This window comes from Protobothrops mucrosquamatus, unplaced genomic scaffold, assembly GCF_001527695.2.
Source record: "Protobothrops mucrosquamatus isolate PMUCROS unplaced genomic scaffold, P.Mucros_1.0 scaffold467, whole genome shotgun sequence".
In the NCBI taxonomy this organism is placed as follows: domain Eukaryota; kingdom Metazoa; phylum Chordata; class Lepidosauria; order Squamata; family Viperidae; genus Protobothrops; species Protobothrops mucrosquamatus.
In genome coordinates, this window is record NW_015386788.1 from 108,903 (window position 1) to 129,456 (window position 20,554).

The window sequence follows — 20,554 nt, forward strand, 5'->3', positions numbered from 1 at the left end:
TTATTTTATTTATTTATTATTTATTGGACAAATTTATATGACTGTCAATTTACAAGTAGTTGACTCTAGCCAGCTTACAAGATTTAAAAATCTACCACATAAAAAAATCCATAACTTTTCCACTCCCCTCACCCCCTACCCATGGCAGTAACAGCACCATCAAATCAACCACTTGATCAGCTCCATCTCCATATGTGGTCCTCAAGCCCAATGCAAAAACCATGTTTTTAGGGCCTTTCAGAAAAGCAACAGGGTGGGCACCAATCATACCTCAGGGAAATGATGTTCCATAGAGATGCCTAAAACATTCCTAATTGATTTCTTTTCTTCCCTCTCCCCTCACTTCCAGAGTCTAGACAGCAGTATCAATAAGGCCACAGATTATTTACTCAAAAAGTACGAGAAACTGCAAAGGCCTTACACTACGGCCCTCACCGCCTATGCTTTGGCTGCTGCAGGCCTTCTGAAAGACGACAGGGTACTCATGGCAGCATCAACAGGTACATACATGGGTTTGTTTTAGATAAAAGAAACCAGGTGTTGGAAGAAAAAACAAGTTCAGTTCCAAGCCGGGAGTAAGACACTGGAAATAAAATGGAGGCTGACTGCTTAGGAACGAAGGTTTAATGATGAGCAGAACCAACAACAGCATGTAGTTCTGGGACAGCTGACAAAATGGAATTGAGAGTGGGTAGGTTTTTATACCTACTTTGAGCTTTGTATTTGAGATGCCTGTTCCTGTGCAAAAACGTGTCCTTTAATATTCTAATGGCTGTTACCAGATTCCTATGGGGTCATGTAGGGGTCATGGCTGGCTCTATAGATAAAAGGAGAAATGCAAATCCTAGGTGTTTGTCTGAGCTAATCGTGTCAACTTTTGTCTTAGCTAATTGTGTTACTTATCTGGAGTTTCTGATTGCTCTTCGCTTATTAATAGACTGGCCCAGTCTTTCTGAATGGATTACAGTCTTGTAAAGACTGGCCTCTTCATGTCAATTCTGTTCTTATAGAATTCACATTTTGAAAGCTTAGCATTCAGCTTAGCAGCTCGGAGCTTTTTCAAGACTGCTCTGACCAATTTCACATGTTCTGCCTTAGTCTCAGTGTAAATCAGGATGTCATCCAAATACACCAAGACTCCATTATACAGGTGTTCATGGGGGACCTCATTGATCAGTTGCATGAACACAGCAGGGGCTCCCTGTAGCCCAAAAGGGAGCACCTTGAACTGGAAGCAGCCTAAAGGGCAATTCAAAGCAGTCTTCCATTTGTCTCCCTCCTTAATCCTGATGCAATAATAGGCTTCTCTCAGGTCTAGCTTAAAAGAAATTCTCTCTTTCACCAGGTGGGCTAACATGTCCCTCATGAGAGGCAAGGGGTACACATTTTCCACTGATACCACATTCAACTATCTATAATCCACGCAGAGGAGAAGAGACCCATACTTCTTTTCCCTGAATAAGACAGGGGCTGCCACCCGGGGTCTGGCAGTCTGGATGAAACCCGGACTAAGTTCTTGTCGATGAACCTATGGAGCTCATCTAATTCTCTAGGGGTCATTGAATACAGCTTCGGCTTTGGCAACTTAGCCCCGGGGATGATCTCAATAGCAGAGTCCATAGGTCAGTGAGCAGGAAGCTTATCCAACCTCTTCTCACTGAAAACCTCAGCTAGGTCTCGGTATTCTTTTGGGATGCTCTGAACTCTTGCTCACTCAGCATGGAGGCAAGTTCCTGCTTTGGACCCATCTTATCTCCAGGCAACCCCAGGGGAGGTGCCCTCCTCCTGGGGAACTTTAGCTGATCCTCTCTCCAATCAATTAGGGGGTTCCATTTCTTTAACCAAGATAACCCTGGTACCAGGGGCCATTCCATGCCAGGAGCCACGATGAATGCTAAAGTCTCTGAGTGGCTTCCCATGGCTAGTCCCAGGGGATCGGTTACAAACTGGCTACGGACCCATCAAGCTGGCAAAAAGTGATGGGGTCCTTGAGTTTCCTTAGGGGAGGCCCCCAACTTCCCAACTAAGTTGGGGCTTATTAAGCACTGCATGCATCCCGAGTCCAGCAGAGCGATTAGGGCCATTTCCCTGCCCATGCCCAGGACTGTCAGTTCCATGGACATGGTTATGGGGTCAATCGGCCCACTTACCAATGGATTGTCATCATAATTGCTCTCTGATGTTCCTGACTCGTCGTCTGGTCGGGGCAGCTCCATGACCTCCAAGGACTTCAGGGCGGTATCTTTTGAGTGCTGGGTGGATTTGCTGCTTGACTCCCCCCTGGAGGCTCAATCCGACTTTCTGACTGGGGTTTTGCTACAGCACTCTGCAGCATAATGCCCTTCCTTGCTACACTTGAAGCAGGCGGTGGAATGCGGTTGGGTGGCAGAAGCTCTGCCAGATTCTTCCTTTCTCTTGGGCTGGCTTCATCTCCCCGGTTTCACAGGACAGTACATGTTCCAAGTCTGGTCATTTTCCAGTTCTTTAGCCAGGAGACACCATTTGTAGAGACGAGCAGGTGCCCCATGTGCCACACAGGTGTTGTACAAGTCATCATTCAGCCCATCCTGGAAATAGCTTATGAGGATGTCTTTGGGCCAGTTCAGGCAACAAGCCCAATCTCAAAACTCCTCTCTGTATTCAGCTTTATGGTTTTGATCTGATCCTTGGTTTTTTGGTCTGCCAGGTGATCTTTAAAACAGCGTCTTAGTGCGGTCATGAAATGGTTAAAGTTCCGAAGTTCAGGAGCATTGTAGTTGTACAGGGTGACCATCCACCAGGCAGCGGTTCCTTCCAGAGCTAGAGTGATGACCCGGATTTTGGCGTTGTTGGGCAGAGACTTCCCATACACTTGCATGTAGGTGAGGATGTGAGCCAAAAAGAAGCCTAGCTGCTGGGGATCCCCATCGAATTTGACTCCCAACAGAACTAGCTTCATTTCTTTGGGGGGAGTCCTCTCTCTGGGCAGTTGTGGGGTCCAAGCTCTCCAGGGTATTGCTCCGCAGTCTCTGTGGCCCCCACAGCCCCTGCTGACGTCTCTGCTATAGCGGCTTCTCCCTCTCTGCTCCTGGTCTCCTCAGTTAATTCTCCCCCTTCTCTGGGTAGCTCAAGGACTTGGCTTTTAGGTCCTTGAAAGCCTCCACCATGTAATGCATGGCTCACTTCAGGATCGCCTCCATCGGGTTTGTTTGCAGGTCTGGATCTTCCTCATTGGACAGCAGTCCTGACTTTTTCTTGCAAGTTCTTTTACCCCCTCCTCAGGTGAGGGTCACTTTCTGGGACCTTTCCTCCCAATCTTCTTTTCTCCCAACCCTGAGCAACCATCTTGGTCTCGAGGCTTCTTCTAGGACAGCGGCTTCCTCCACCCAGGTGGAGGTGCCTTCTTCAGGATAAATCCAAATGGCTGCCTCACTGCAGTCTTTGGTTCTGATGTCTCTCACTTTTCTGCCATGCAGAAGCATGCTGTGCATACCCCCCCCCCCGGTAGGGCAGATGTCTCTCTGGGTTGGGCCCTACTACAGAGCTTGCTTTATGTAAGGACTGCCTCAACTAGATCTCCCAAGAAAGCATAACTCTTGAAACAGGCATTCTCTCAAAAGGAACTTTTTTGAGAGTTAGTAATGGCAAGAGAGCAAAGCAAGGTCTGAGATTTGGTGCGTAAAGGATTACATCAAAAAGGCAATTCATAACTCCTCCCCACAATGTACAACCATCCGGTTGAAACCCAGCCAATCCAAAGATGCCACAGTGTTATGAGAAGCTGAAGATTTAGTGGGCTTCTCAAGGTCTCTAACAGTTTTGTTTCCCAATGGTTCTAGGCTCCATTGTCTGGAGATGTTTTCAGTCACATTCCTCTTGCCCAGAGGGAGGGCATCTTGCCCAGAGTAGAACAAAGCAAATAATAATTCCCCTGCAGGCACCCTCCTCCAATAGTATGGCAAGGCCTGAAAATACATAGGCAAAAACAGGAAAAGGAAAGGGGAAAGATTAAAGGCAAATACAATTGAGGGACTCTAACAAAAATAGTTTGACCCCCTAGGTAAATGGATGGAGGATTTAAAGAGTTGAAGTGAGAGAAGTGAGAGGAAGATAGGCTAATTATATAGATGCAGGAGAGAGAGAGAGAGAGAGAGAGAGAGAGGGAGGGAGGGAGGGAGGGAGGGAGGGAGATATAACTAATCTTAGCCTTTCTGTCAAGTTGACTCTCCTACCTGGTGGAGCTGACCATAATTGGGTATCATCAGCAACTCCATGTCATTGAGTAACCTCACCCAACAACTCACACGTAGCATCTGCTTTCTTGAAGAATGGGTAACTTAATCAATTGTTAAATTTCCCAATCTTTTCTCTCCAACCAAAAGTCACCTTCAATATTTTTATCTGTTTGGCTAAATTCTGTTTCTGTGCTGTTTTTTAGGAGGGAATCGTTGGGAAGAATATAATGCTCACACCCACAACATTGAAGGCACTTCTTATGCCTTGTTGGCCCTGCTGAAAATGAAGAAATTTGATCAAACTGGTCCTGTAGTCAGATGGCTGACAGATCAGAAATATTATGGGGGAACATATGGACAAACCCAAGTGAGCCTTTGCTTTATTGTCAGATTATGTATATTGTCAGAATACACAGATTATAATCTTCTGAACTCTATTCTACTTCAGGCTGCTTAAAACAAAGCAATAGTCTGAATTGTTGCATGTTTTGCCTAAAGAAGAGAAGGCAAAGTTGAGACATGATAGCAGTTCTCATAATATTTGAAGTGCTGTCATGGGGAAGAGGATGTGGATTTATTCTCCGTAGTGCCTAAGGATAAGACAAGAAACGGTGAATGGAAGCTTTACAGAGAAAGTCCTCCCCCCACCACCAAAAAAAGAAGAAGGAGTGCTTTTCTGACTGTACTTTTTCAACCGTCCCGTTGGCATGTACAGCAAAAGAAACTCCTGGGACATTTTTCATTTTACCAAGCATTTACTGACAGATCCATATAGGTACAGAAGAAGCAAAGCCAGTTCTAAGGTTTTGGTGTGAAGCGCAACATAGAAAACACTCCTTTTCCTTCCTTTGGACACCCAGTGGCCACTGTCCACCAATCCAGGTTAAGCATTTTATTTTGTGAAAACAGTCTGCATCTTTTGAAAGTCCTCTGCGTCTGACCTTGGAGTTGCGAGATTTTCTCAGGCTGCAAACAACTCACGTAAATTCCTTTCCCCCCTCCCAGCTCCCCACATTTTCTAATCATCCCCCTCCCCCTCCCATAGCTTCTTTGTCAAGTTGTGAGCGGAAAGAAGCTCCTTGCAAGTCAACCTTGACAACTCAGCTGTTAGAATAGCTGCTATAGGATTTGACTAATTCTGATAGACTGAAAGAAACTACAGGTTTCACTTCAGTCATCTGTAAGTTTTTTTTGGCACAAAATATCCATAGGAGAAAATGCTTTCTGCTGAGAAAAGATCAGTACAAAACATGGTAGACAGAGAATTGTTTATCTCTACTTGGTTAGCAGACAAGCACATGAATCTTTTAATGTGCAGGACAAAAAATAGCTTCTGAAAGAAAATTTTACCTGAAGATTATCTAGGGCTGTGGTGGTGAACCTATGGCACGCGTGCCACAGGTGGCACCAGAGCCCTCTCTGTGGGCACGTGCGCCGTTGCCCCAGTCCTAGCCTTCAGCTGGGTTTTATAAAACCTTTTTGCTTTAGGCCCCCGCCGCCATGTGCAAAAAAAAAAAGGTTCAATCAATCAATCAATCAATTTCAACTTCTCGCGGAAAAAAAAAGATCTCGCAAAGTTGGAATTGATTGATTGAACTTTTTAGTCCCACCCAGTCTGCCATTACCACTACAGCCACGCCCACTCAATGGGCCACATCCACCCAATTGGCCACACCCACCCAATGGGCCATGCCCACCTGGCACCCAATAATACGTAAGTGGGTTTTGGGTTGCAGTTTGGGCACCCGGTCTCTAAAAGGTTCGCCATCACTGATCTAGGGTTTATGTCCTACCTACATCCATGTTGAAATTAAGGGAACTAAGGGAAATGTCATCCATAGACTTCCCATTGTCCTAGATCATTTAGTTCTACAGATAAAAGGCTCTTCAAAGATGTATGTATGTGTACATAAGTCAACTCTGTATATTTACTTATTCAGTTTGTAGCCCATCTTCTCATTTATGATCACATGATCTAACAGACAATAGTAAAAATTAAAAAGATAGTTTGGGTATTTCAACAAGCCCCAAAACCATATTCTTCCCAATGTGTTAAACATTTATTTCTCTGGTACAATATATCACTGGATTTTCAGTTCCTTTTTGTGATTTTTCAAGAAAACAATCTTATTTTTCCTTTCTCCCATTCCAGGCAACAGTTGTGGGGTTTCAGGCTCTTGCTGAATATGAGATTGCGATGCCTTCCCATAAGGACTTAAACTTAGATATTGTTATTAAGCTGCCAGAACGAGAAGGACCTATAAACTACAGAATTGATGCTACCAATTCTCTCCGAGCCCAGACAACAGAGGTATAGTATTTCGGCAGGTGTATTTATTATCCCTTTCATTGGAAATAATTATTTTGGAGTTTAAAGTTCGAAGACAGCTTTTTTTGAAGAACTGGGTAAAACTATACAGAATTTAGTGAAATCAGTGAATTTAGTGAAACAACAAAGAAAATCTTAATCACTTCTCCCTGCTGGAATTGTGGTGGTTGAAGATTAGCCCATGTTCAAGCACCAGATCTGGGAGACTGGCTTAAGGATATTGGCTTCTTTGTCAACATACAGTGTAGTTTTAAATGACTTCCGTTTCCTCCCATAAAGCTGCAAAAGGCTGTGCTCCAAACAATATTCCAAAATTGTTTCTGTACTTTCAAGAACTATTCCATTTTTGATAGGAAAGAGATTTTAATAGCTCTGGGGGTCTTCTGTAGCACTTTGCAACATCTTCGCTTAGTACATGAAGATAAAGTCCTTAAAACGATCTATGCTATTTACTATTTCTGATATTGTAGAAGCAAGTTAGAGCTAAAGTAGATGTATGATACTAATAGAGTTTAAATATGTTTATATATAGATCTGGTACAATCAAGTAGAAATAAATATTTGTGAAACAGCATTTGAGGGAAAAACACATGAAGGAATGTAAACTATGGCAGGGATAATTACCAATATACCTATAGCAACAGGGGCCTTGGGTGCAATCCCACAACAACTGGAGCACCACTTAATCACCTGCGGCATTGATTAATTACTATCAGTCAATTGCAAAAGGCAGCTTTACTTGGAACAGCTTACATCCTGTGATGATACTTTTAACACCATCAAAGAACAAAATCTGCCTATCCCTGGTCCTTGGGGATGACTCAGCAGACGGATAAAAATGCCACACCCAGTCTAAATATCTGGCTGATTGTGAGAACAACCAATAATAATGACAAAGCGACTCAACATATTTATATGTCCAGTTATGCATTATTTTTTTTGGGACCGGCTGTGATTGTAAAGTCAAGAATTATTATGGTTCGTCGTACAGTCACCCAGATATTAATGAACTTCTGTAATTAACTGATGTGGGTGTTAAATGCCCAATTCTATGACCATCGAAGCAAATAACTGTGGTCAATAAGTGAATCATGTAGCTCTTAAGCAAATCCAGCTCCCCCTATTGGTCTTTCTAATTGCCTCCAGCCCTTGCTCTTCTGAGGTCCCTTCTATGTTCAACTAGTTTTTCTGTGCTGAGCTGGTCTAATAGGCCCTGGTCTACTGCTGTCCATAGTGCCTGGTCTGCTGCCATCTGTAGGCCCTGGTCTATTACTGTCCGTAGCACCTGGTTTACTGTGCTGCAGTGTTCCACCACCCCCACCAATAGTTCCGCAGCCCCATGGCTCCCGTTTGCTGGTCCATCCTGCCCGTTTTCTGCTTCCTGCAAACAAGGCTGCCTGGATGGTTCACAGTAAGCTCTTCTCTTCTCTCCCTGACTGGCTCTCCTCCCTCCTCCACTATTTCACCAGCTCTCCTGATTCTCCTCTCTGCTGGTTGTTGCACTGCACTCAGTCCGCTTTCCTCTCCTCTTTTTTTATTTTTCTGACTTATCTTTCCCTCTTTCCCTCTCCCCCTACCATTTTGTCTTAGTTTAAGATAGCTTAGTTTAATAGCAACTTCTCTTCCCACAATGTAACCATGCTTCCTGTGTGGCTGCCATCTTGGATTTGTAAAATCAAAGGAACTGCAGTTGAAGGTCATGCTAATCCTGATTGCTTTTCAGACCAAGCTCAATGAAGACTTCACTGTGTCAGCATCAGGTGATGGAAAAGCAACAATGACCATTTTGACAGTCTATAACGCACAAGTACAGGAGGATGCAAATGTTTGCAACAAATTCCATCTTGAGGTTTCTGTTGAAAATGTCCAGTTGAGTAAGTTTGGCTTCCTAGAAATAGTAGATTGTAATGAAATTTGTGTATGTATGTGTGGGGAAATTAAGGTTTTTGTGTTCACCATGTCAGGATCTCAATGTGGAACAAACTTACTCTGCTATTTATTCACAAAAAAGTCATTTGATAGAAAATAATATTAACTTCATACTTAGTTGAGATCCAGTTTTTGCAGTAAACAAAATAATTCATTTCCTTTTGCCCTAAACAAGAGGGTGTTGAGATCACTGAAGGACAGGTTTTGGTGTTGAAATATGTAGACTGAACAGGAATTGAAGTGGCAGGCGACAAGCATGCTATCTTCCGTTGTATTTCTTCAGAGGCAAAGGGAACAATCCTGTTGGCAGATGTCTAGCAAAAAATATGAATTCTACCTTTTGAGGGAGAGGACCACTGACTAGGCACGCAATGCCTCCTCCTATGGCCTGACTCAGGCAGGGACAGGGTGGGCCCTCCTCTCCTTGTCCCACGATGGGCCTGGGAGCCCCAGCGGGTCAGGCTAGATGGGAGGGAGCTGTCCTGCTTCCCACCCCTCCTTGCTGCATCAAAGGGAAGCACATTTAAGTGTCCACTGAAGCAAAATGCTAAGGGACAGGCATCCCTCAGTGAATTGCCCAGGAGAGGGGGGCGGGTTAGGAGTGCTGGCAGGCCATTGCCAGGGAAGAATGCCAGCGAAGTGCCCACCAAGCATAAATACTGGTGGTGGGTCAGTTGTGGTGGTGGGGCCATGAAGAAATGGGTGCGAAATTGTGGCTGACGCGAATTGTCCTAGATCCATTCCAGACTTAGTTTTGACAAATGAGGATAGGGTACCAGAAGCTGAACTGGGGGAAAACGTAAGTTCCAGTGATCACCAATGCCTTTGGTTTAACATTAAAACTAAAACTGGTATAACATACACTAAAACTAAAGTTTTAGACTTCAACCAGACAAATTTTAACAAAATGGGAGCATGTCTAAAACCTAATTTTGAAAGTTGGCATAAAGTGACAGGAATGAAGGCTAAGTGGACGCTGATAAAATCCGCCATCTTGGAGGCAACTGCAGGTAGTCCTCAACTTATGACCACAATTGAGCCCAAAATTTATGTTGTTAAGTGAGACATTTGTTAAGTGATTTTCCCCATTTTACGACCTTTCTTGCCCAAGCTGTTAAGTGAATCACTGCAGTTGATAAGTTACTAATCCAGTTGTTAAGTGAATCTGGCTTTCCCATTGACTTTGCTGGTCAGAAGGTAGCAAAAGGTAAGCACATGATATTGGGACACAGCAATGGTCATAAATATGAATCAGTTGCCAAGTATCTGAATTTTGATCACCTGATAATGGGGATGCTGGAAAGGTCACAACTGTGAAAAACGGTCATAAGTCACTTTTTCTGTGCCATTTTAACTTTGAATGGTCACTAAATGAACTTTTGTAAGTCAAAGACTACCTCAGTGGTGGCGAACCTATGGCATGGGTGCCAGAGGCGGCACTCAGAGCGCTCTCTGTGGCATGCGTGCTGTCGCCCCAGTCCTAGGCCTTCATCTGGGTTTTATACTAAAACCTTTTCGCTTTAGGCCTCCGCCGCCGTGTGCAAAAAAAAAGGTTCAATCAATCAGTCAATTTCAACTGCTCGCGGGAAAAAAAAGATCTTGCAAAATTAGAATTGATTGATTGAACTTTTTAGTCGCACCCAGTCTGTTACTACCGCAGCCACGCCCATCCAATGGGCCACACCCAGCCAATTGGCCACACCCAGCCAATGGGCCACACCCAGCCAATTGGCCACACCCAGCTAATGGGCCACACCCAGCCAATTGGCCACACCCAGCCAATGGGCCACACCCACCCGGCACCCGACGATGCATAAGTGGGTTTTGGGTTGCAGTTTGGGCACTCGGTCTCTAAAAGGTTCGCCATCATTGGACTACCTGTAGTCTCTGTGTGAGGCACATTAGTAAAAGCAAAAGAAAGAGAAACCTACTCTGGTTCATAGCAAATGTTTAATCAGTCTCTTCTAACAAGACTGGTTCCCAGGACTGGTGAGCAGCTAATATTATACCCATCCACAAGAAGGGGAAAAAGCTAGAAACTGTAGGCCAGTGAGCTTAACACTTGTAGTAGTGAAATTAATGGAATCACTCCTGAAAAAAAAAGGAATGAATATTTAAAAGTGCACAACTTGATGGACCCAAAGTAGCATGGCTTTACTGAAGGAAAATCATGTCAGACTAATTTGATAGATTTTTTTAAACTATGTCACAAATGTTTTGGATGAAGATGATGCTGTGGAAATAGCCTATCTGGATTTTGGCCTATCTGGAAGTTCGGTGAGGGATAGATCCCAGTGTGTGTTTGTTAATGGGGCACAACGTGAACAGAGACAAGTCACAAGACTCTCTCCTGCATCCTGTTCTGTTCAATGTGTTTCTACGTCAGGAGTACCCAACCCCCAGTCCGTGAACCAGCACTGGTCCATGGCATGCCAGCAACTGGGCCACGTAAACAAACGAAACCCCATGGCTGAACCAATGGCATAGTTCTCATCTTTCTCAGAGCACACAAGTCCTATAACCATGTCAAGGTAGCACCTCAGTGGGTGTTGTTGTTGTTATGGTTTGTCACACAGTCAGCCAGATGTTCAGACTGGATTTGGCATTGTTCACCTATCAGGATGCAGGCAGCATGCAAAACCATGCCCCCCTCTGGTCTGTGGAAAAACCTTTCTCCATGGAACCGATCCCTGGTGCCCCAAAGGTTGGGGACCACTGTTCTAAGTGATACAACAGAAGGATTGCTAAGTAATGTCTGAGTGGGTGTTGTTGTTTTTTGCCGATAACACAAAGGTTTGTAATAAAGTTGATGTTCCTGGGGGTATTCGTAATATGGAAAATAATTTGGCAGTGCTGGAAAATTGGTCCAAAGTGTGAATACTGCAGTTCAATGTTGCTAAATATAAGATCATGCACTTGGGGAAAAAGAATTCTTTGGCAGGGTACAATATCAAGGGTTCAGTGTTAGATAGAACAACAGAAGAAAAGGATTTAGGTGTGCTCATTGCAGATGTCTTCTCAATGAGTAAATGGTGTGGTCAGACAGCTATGAAAAACAAAATTCTGAGATACACCACTAGAGGGATTACAAGCAGGAAGAAGGGGGTCCAAATGCTGCTATATAGGGGTTTGGTCACACCCCATGTAGAATAGTGTGTCCAGTTTTGGAGATAAAACTTAAAAAAAGATGTTGATAAGATTGAGTGAGTCCAGATATGGGCAAGAAAAATGGTGCAAAGCCTGAAGGAAAAAAACATATCAGGAGAGATTGGAAGAACTAAATATGTACAGCCTGGAGAACAGAAGGGATGTGAGGGGACATGATTAAAATATTTAAATATATTAAGGTTGTGAATAAGGTTCTAGAAGGCAATATGTTCAATATTAAGCAAAATCAAGAACACAGGGGCATAACCTCAAACTGTCAGAAGGGAATGTAATGTTAGATAGTATTACTACACAGAAAGAGTAGTGGAAGCTTGGAACTAACTTCTAGCAGAGGTAGTAGGTCAGTCACCAGTAACTGTTTTAAACATACTTGAGATAAACAAATATCCATCATCCAACAAAATTTTAAAAATAGAATTAAATAATAATAGCATAGATAGTACCAATAGTAATAGGCTCCACTTGAACACTATTGGCATTGATGCTGCTCCACTTGAACACTATTGGCATTGACAAATTCACCATCAGTCAATATGCAAAAGGTGGTTTTGCTGAGCTTCCATCCTGAGACTATTTCTGTAACATCATCAAACATCCACATCTCCTATCCCAAGTATTTGGAAAGAACGTGACAGGTGGACAATGCCAAATTTAGTCTGAACATCTGGCTGACTGTGTGACGAACCATAACAACAACGACAATGACAACACCCAATGACAACACCTTGACGTGGTTGTGGGACTTGTGTGCTCTGAGAAAGATGAGAACTATGCTGGAGGTTCAACCATAGTGGACAGGTCTCGTTTTACAAATTTTATTGATTTTCAAATAAAAAACATATAACACAATACAAATATGGTGTACTTCATTAAAAAAAAAAAGAAAACTATTAAGTAATATGTTTTTTTGGGGTGGTCGGCAATCCCCCCCCCGCATCCTCCCTCTCTCTCTCCCTTCCAACCTACTTTCCTCTTACTTTCCTCCCCTCCTATCCACACCTCTCTCCTCCTTCCTCCCAACTAACCTACACATCCCACCTCCTTCTTTTCCTCATCCTTCGGATGCAGTTTAAGGGTACCAGCCGGCCATCTCCACTTAAAAGAAAATTTCTTTTCATTATTTCTCTATTAATACACCAAATTTTATATAATTCTATCCCCCTTCATCCCCTTCCCCCACCCTGGACTTCCCAGAACTGATTACAGGGTTAAACACACACTATCCCAAGTCTAAATACTACTACCCAAATATAAAGCAATCAAATATAAACATACTTTAACTCAAATAGAAACAATCAAATATAAGCATATATACATATAAACTCTAAACATATAATCTATCCATCTTCGATAAACCCAAGTATCTTAAAGTTAATCTTTGCCATTTCTACAAAATCATCTTGCTACTATTCATTTCTTAATTCAAATCTTCATATCTCCAATAAAATTCTCAGATATTTTGAGCCCCTATAATCATATAAGCTCTATCTCAATCTTTAATCTCAAATACTCCTTTAAAATAATATAAATTTCTTCAAATAATAAAATATACTCTTTCTTTTTTATGGTAAATTCTAATAACATATCCCCAAGTCAATAAACATTTCTCAAATATTTTAAACCCATTTAATCACACAGTCTTTAACTAATTTTATAAATTCTCCTTATATAAACTCTACTTCAATCTTTTAAAATAAATCTTACAGACTCTTCACTTCATTTTTATATTATTTGAAATAGTAAGATATTCTCTTTCTTCCCAAATTCAGACCACTAGTGTTCCAAGTCAAAAGTTTTCAAAATAAGAGACTTCCAGAACTTTCCTTATGAATCTATCTTCAATGTCACTCTTCTCATCGGCTCTGAAACGGAGTAATATATTGAAGTTAAGGTCCTTTTTACTATTCCTTTCATTTATGTGCATTCTTTGCTCAAACGTTCCTTCCATTCTTTTAATTCGCGTTGATGATGAGTAATAATCCTTTCCCTTCAAACTGTAACGCATCTGAAATCTCTGATGATAAAAAGCCTGTATGTCCTTGTAGCAGGATCTTATAGAACAAGGCTTTTCAACCAGTGGTACGGGTACCACCTGTGGTACATTGGCACCTGGCAGGTGGTACGTGACCATCCTAGAAAAATGGTAGCGGGAGAGGGGAATGAGCTGAATCGGTGACAGCCCTGCACAAGCCTGAACGAGAGATGGCTGGAGCTGCAGGGCTGTCAAGGCTCAGCGGAAGCACCAGGATCAGCGCTTCTTCATGGCTGTCAGGGCTCAGTGGAAGCGCCAGGATCAGCGCCAGGCTCCAGCTGGAGCTCGGCGCTGATCCTGGCCCTTCTGCTGAGCCCAGAAAAAGCCCCGATCAGCTGGAATGTTGCAGCATCTCCAGGGTCTTGTGATTTACAATACATTCAGATGCTTGGCAACTGATTCATATTTATGACAGTCACAGTGTCCCAGGGTCATATGAAGTGACCAAAACCTGCTGCAACCACCCAGCAGATGGGGGGAATAAACACCAAACAACCCCCACCCCACCCCCGCTGCCAATCCTCAACAGAAATGCTCACAACAATGAAAACCTCGGACAGGAGGAAGAGCGCCGCTGGGTGGGCAGGCAGGTGTCTTGCTCGGCACTTTTTTCAGTGCCATCGTAACTTCGAACAGTCACTAAGCAACTGTTGTAAGTCGAGGACTACCATTACTTCATCACTTTTTTCCTTTTTTTTTGGGTCATCAAGTTTTTGACACCTTGCTAGGCGACTGGTGGTACTCGGATATTGCCATATCCTAAAAGTGGTACAATGGGTGAAAAGGTTGAAAAGCCCTGTTCTAGAAAAACGGACAGCCAGATCTCCAAGTGAATTTCTCTGACGTACAGCCCCCAAATAAACTCTATAATTTTTTTTCCTCAAAATATCTTCAGGGTCGCATTCCAAAACCACAATTTGATCTGTCGCTGCTTCCTCTCTCAGTTTTTCCTGCTTCTAATATGATCCTCTTCTCAAAACAGGCTCCATGTCTCCATATTGTATCATGTCATTTTGAACCAATTCCACAATATCTTCCTCTGACCTTTCAACATTTTCATCCACCTGTCGCTCCAAACAATCTGTAGAATCTTGAAAAATAGATGCTACTATCTGCGTCAAAATATCCTGTACATCTTTAAGTGTAATTGATGGATGAAGTGAAAGTGAAGACATTTTAAATTGAAACTGCTATAAAATTATATAAAAATCTTTACAATACATCTCTGTCCATTCAACAACTGGAAGAAGAGTAAAAAAAATTTCTTAGCAATGCCTTCTGGTACAAAGAAACGGCAATTCAGCAGCCATTTTCTTCTTACTTAAATTTAAAAAGAAAAAATAAGGAAGATGCTTTAATATTCTCTGAGTTAAAGTTTTATATCACCTATAATTGCCCGTCCTCCTGTTCAGTCCCGTCTGCTTGTAAATTCACTCTCACAAAAACTTCAAATTGCAGAAGTGAAAGCTGCAGTTAGCTTTGTTCCTCTGCGAAAGGAACAAAGGCACCATGGGGTGCGGAGTAAGTCCAGACTCTGAGAGAACTCACACCTATCAACCCCCCCATGGAGAAAGGGGGGAGAGAGGGAGCTCTATTTCTATCCGGACAAGCTCACCCCTCCCTCTTTGCCCGAGGGACGAGGTTCCAAGCCGAGAAGCAGCTGATGATCACTGCTTCTTGCCGGCTCTGACGCAGCCCCAGGTGGGCGGCTAGAAAACGCCACCATTCCCTGCAGCAGTCTTCACTGGAAGCCGACAGGTCTCATCAAAGGAGTCAGACAAAGAATCTCACTCCCATAACAAATATGGTGAGATGTAAATTACAGAAATCCATACTGGCTTGGTTGTCACCCAGGTTAACAAGGGCCATACTAGATGTTGGAGGATGTTCTGGATGTTCAGATTAGCCCAATTTTCACCAGTTATGAAAAATGTGCTAGTCTCAGCTTCCGGCTCTCTGTGTAATAAACCAATAATAATAAAAATAAATAACTCAGGACTATTGGCTGAGCAACCAGGACCAGCAGCTGCAGAACTACTGGAAAGAAAGATGCTTACCTGTCACAAATATTTAGTGATTGAAAACAAAAAAAAATATGATGATATGTTAATTATAGATCAAGTTCAACAAGAAAAGGATATTTGAAATGGATGCACCAGTTTTTGGAAAGAACAACATCTGGAATCAGAAATAACAGAACAGAGGCTAGCAGAACAACACTGATTTATAATATAAAATAAAGTATTCACAGAAGCAGAATTGGAAGAACTGCAAAGGTATACAAAGGACAAAGAAATCATAGCTTGTAGAGGCAAATCAGAGGGAGTTGGCAGTAGAGGAATCCAGCAAAGATATTTGGAAGCCAGGTGCCTTTTCCTCTGCCTCAGAAGGAACAAAGCCTCATAACTACAGTAGAAGAATTGAAACAAAGAATAACTGAGCATCATCTAGAACAGCACAAAAACGTTAGAACAAGGTTGCCTGTGTTGAAGCTTGTTTCAAAGAAACAGCTAGCATAACATTAAAAGATGCCAATACTGCAATATCAAATATAAGCACCAGCTCAATGCAAGAAACAAACTAATGTACAGCACAGCTGCAGTTATAACTGAATACCTGGGATGCAAAATCAACAAAGAAGAAAAAAAGGCAAACAGTGTGCCACCAAAATGGAAAGTTAAACTGGAAAAATAAGATCAGCAAGCTGAGAGCAGATGCAAGCTAGAATAAATGAAAGAAAAGAAGCTGAAGAAAATCAAAGAACATCTAATCAAGAAATACCACTTAGAAACAAGGAAGATCAAGGAAGCACTGGAAATAATAAAGCAGCAAATAATAGCTGTAGGCAAGAAGATTAGCAAATACAAAGATCAAACTGCAAATTATAGGCAGAACCTCCAATTTCAATCTAATAAGAAACATTTCTACCCGTCCATCAGTGGAGAGACTGCAGTAAATCAGTCAGCACTTGACAAGGAAGAAACAGTACAGTTCTGGGCTTAGATGTGGGATAACCCAAAGAAATACAACAAGGATGCAGCTTGGTTAACATCAAGAGAGGAATCTTCTAAGGCAGGGGTGTCAAACTCGCAACGTCACGTGAATACTTATCATGACTTTTTTGCCATTGCCAGCAATGGGGTGGACGCAGTTTCACTATGATGCATTCAGCCCGTGGCCAGCAGTTTGACACCCCTGTTCTAAGGAGACTCACTATCACCACTACTATTTGTCATTGCACTGCTTCCTCTGTCAACAATACTCAGGGCACTGCTTTCAGCCATCAAAAACATCTGCCAAACTATCCCACTTCCTTTACATGTATGGAAAAATGCTATCTGAAATAGAATTGCTGCTCAACACTATCCGTATATTCAGCCAAGATATTGCAATGGAGTTTGGGCTGGACAAATGTGCCATACTTACCATGAAACGGAAAAATAGTGAAAACTGACAGAATCAAAATGACCTATGGAAATAATATCAAGAGTCTGGATAAATATAAATACCTGGGCATCCTTCAAGCTGATAATATCAAGTACAATGAAGTCAAGAAAAAGATTAGAAATGATTACATCAAGAGATTGAAGAAGATCTCAAAATCCAAACTCAGTGAAGGAAATATCATCAAAGTGATCCATACCTGGGCAGTCATTTGATAGACGCTGGAATAGTGGACTGGATTCAGACAGACCTAAAGGCCCTGGATAGGAAGACCAGAAGAATAATGACAATGAATCATGCCTTTCATTCACACAGTGATGTTGATAGATTATAACTACCAAGGAAAATGGGTGGGCATGAAATGTTGCAAGTACATCAGATGGTTGAACAAGAAAAAAGGGCATTGGAAGAGTATCTGAAAGACAATGAAGAAGATGCACTGAAGCTAGAATATTAGGAAGACATACTGAATACTGGAGAGACCAAACTGGCCTACAAGAAAGATCAAATGAAAAAGAGAAAGGAGGCATGGGAATATAAAGCATTACATGGCCAGTATATTAAAAAAAACAGCAGGCAAAGCAAATAATAACAGGAGTTGGTAATGGCTAAGAGCAGGAAAGTTGAAGGAAGAGACCAAGGAGTTAATTCTGGCTGCACAAGACCAAGCCTTAAGAACAAATGCAAACAAAGCCAGAATTGAGAAGAGAGCAACAGATAGCAAATGCTATCTCTGCAAAGAAGCTGATGAAACAGTAGACCACCTGATTGACTGCTGCAAGAAAATTGCCCAGATTGACTACAAAGCAATGTCATGACAAAGTAGCAACAATAGTGCACTGGAAGATCTGCAAGAAATATCATTTGCCTGCAAACAAGAACTAGTGAGACCATAAAACAGAGAAAGTCATAAAAATGAAGAAGCTAAATTGCTCCAGGATTTTAGAATTGATGGACCACTAATCTTTTTCTTCCTTCTGTTTTCAGTGTTTCTGTTTCTAGGACACACAATAGTAGAAACAAATACACACACCCAGACAAACATATGCACAAACATACACATAGAACAGCACATACTGTAGATATAAAGAAAAAACATAAATCTAGTTCTTGCAAAATGATGATGAGAGGCATTTTACACTCAGCTTGAAAGTTCCTAGCTCACACACTTTAGAATCTATGCAACCAGTTCTTTAGTGATTGAAATTGCAGGGGTTGGACTAGATGACCTCCAAGGTCCCTTCCAACATTATTATTATTATTATTATTATTATTATTATTATTATTATTATTATTATTATTATTATTATTATTATTATTTAGTTAAACTTTGCCTATTCATAGACCTCTTTCAAAAATTCTTTAACAAACAAATCAATTATAGAAATAGAGGGTAAAAGTGATTAGGTTAATTCTTGGTTTTCCAAAGAGATGTTATAGCCAGTTGGACAAGAAAAAAAAAATCTAAATTTGGTTCTTGAAAAATGAAGAATAAGTTGCATTTTACACTCGGCTTGAAAGTTCCTAGCTCATACACTTTAGAATCAACACAACCAATTCTTCAGTTATTGAAATTGGGCTTATGATTCTTTGTTAAACATTCCTTATTCATGTGATTTCTTTCAAGAGGGAATCAAGCAAGCATAAAAATAGAGGGTAAAACGATTGGTTTAATCCTTTGTTTTCCAAAGAGATGTTACGGCCAGTTGGACAATCAAACTTTTCACCTTTAAAAAAACTGCTAAGAATTTGTACAGAATCTGATTTTCCCCCCTTTCTTTTGCAATTTTTAGACTTAAAACAGGCAAAGGGAGCCAAGGGAGCCCTCAGGCTCAAAATCTGCACTAGGTAAGAATGTTGAATATTAAAGAAAACTGGATTGTAACAAGATATTTAGGGTAATAACCTGAAGAAGCAGTTGTGTTGCTTTTCAAGAAAATAGTTATACTTCTCCCAATCTTATACTCTATGTCTGTTTGTATATTGATCTGTTTTCTTTGCACCTTCTTAATTTGTAACATTTTTTTTGTTGGTGGATGAAATAAAGAGCAGGATTTAAGTCACCGCAGTTCCTTCAGATTGATTTAGGGATGTAGAAATTGCAATATGCTACAGCAGGAGGGCCACTACATGAGCGGGAAACCTCCAGGGCACTCTGTAAGTGTAGGCTAGAATCAGAAGTTGAAAAAAAAAATAACCCAGGAGAGAAGGCAATGGCCAAGATATTCCATGTTGATGGGAAAATTTTACAAAGTTGTTCATGAATCCATCAGATGTTGAGTGGGACTCAAGAGAACTATAGAGTGAGATTAATGGTAGGTCTTCAGCTTGGTTTTTCCATTTAAAGGACAAAAATACATTCCATTTTATGCCTCATTGCTTCTGACTCAGTTTTCACCCAGATTCATAAACCTTGCAAAAACTTCCATGAAAATTGTTACAGACATTAGGAACGGATACATTGTGATGGTTCATGTTCCAGCCTATAGGCTCTGCCAATAGCTGGATTTCTCCCCTTCAAGATGAATCATTTTGAAAAACACAGAACTGCCCTCCTAGCAATGCACAGGAACCTATTTGTGAACTTGGAAATCCATCTTTGGTCATTTTTCCTCCATTCTTGATTTTAGATATCTGGGACAAGTTGATTCTACAATGACAATAATTGATGTTTCTATGCTGACTGGTTTCCTCCCTGATGCTGAAGACCTTACGAGGGTAGGCAAGCTTTGCATGGGGCCTGAAATGGCTGTTTCTACAGTTCACTGAAGATGCGGAATTAGAGAATGTATCATAGCTAATCATTTGCCTATACGATTAAAACTGGAGAGAGAGAGAATGAATGAATCCTCACTTACCAGTAAATAAAATCAATAAGATGCTGAATTTAATTTCTATGACACATAAAAGGCATTACTTTTTTAAAGAAAATCAGAGAGTCTTGTACTGAAGACTTGATTCAGCAAAACTTTATGAATCTAGTCAAAGTTATTTTAACTATTTTAACTTTCTTGAAAATTTCTCAGATGTTGACTATAAGCAGTGATTTCTATAGTGATTTCTGAGATTTCTATATCTCAGAATCTGTCAGAAGAATTTGATTTGTACAAGGATGTGTGGAATTTTGTTGACAGTTTACTAATATTAAAACTCTTCTTGGCTGTTTCAAAGTCTCTCAGGTGTAACATCCTGGGAACCTTGAAAATACTTTCAGATTTTGCTCTAAATGTAACTCGGAGCCAGTACAAATGGCTGCAGTCATCTGCAATTCCATGTATTTGAAACATCTGCAACTCCTAAAGTCAATGTCATCTTTCCTTTCCTTGTTTAGCTTTCTAAAGGAGTCGACAGATACATCTCCAAGTTTGAAATTGATAATAATATGGCTCAGAAAGGAGCTGTTATCATTTACTTAGACAAGGTAAATATTTATGGAAT

The 20,554-nt window shown here is 41.4% G+C and overlaps 1 protein-coding gene across 1 annotated transcript in view; it reads left to right on the top strand.

Moving 5' to 3' along the window:
• LOC107287994 (venom factor) overlaps positions 1 to 20,554 on the top strand; it is a 97,050-nt gene that overhangs the window by 58,550 nt on the left and 17,946 nt on the right. Inside the window, exons 28-34 of the mRNA XM_015816564.1 lie at positions 350 to 500; positions 4,418 to 4,581; positions 6,367 to 6,525; positions 8,267 to 8,417; positions 18,910 to 18,964; positions 19,747 to 19,834; positions 20,448 to 20,537. Of these exons, the coding sequence (XP_015672050.1) occupies positions 350 to 500; positions 4,418 to 4,581; positions 6,367 to 6,525; positions 8,267 to 8,417; positions 18,910 to 18,964; positions 19,747 to 19,834; positions 20,448 to 20,537 (858 nt within the window). The remainder of the gene's footprint in view (positions 1 to 349; positions 501 to 4,417; positions 4,582 to 6,366; positions 6,526 to 8,266; positions 8,418 to 18,909; positions 18,965 to 19,746; positions 19,835 to 20,447; positions 20,538 to 20,554) is intronic.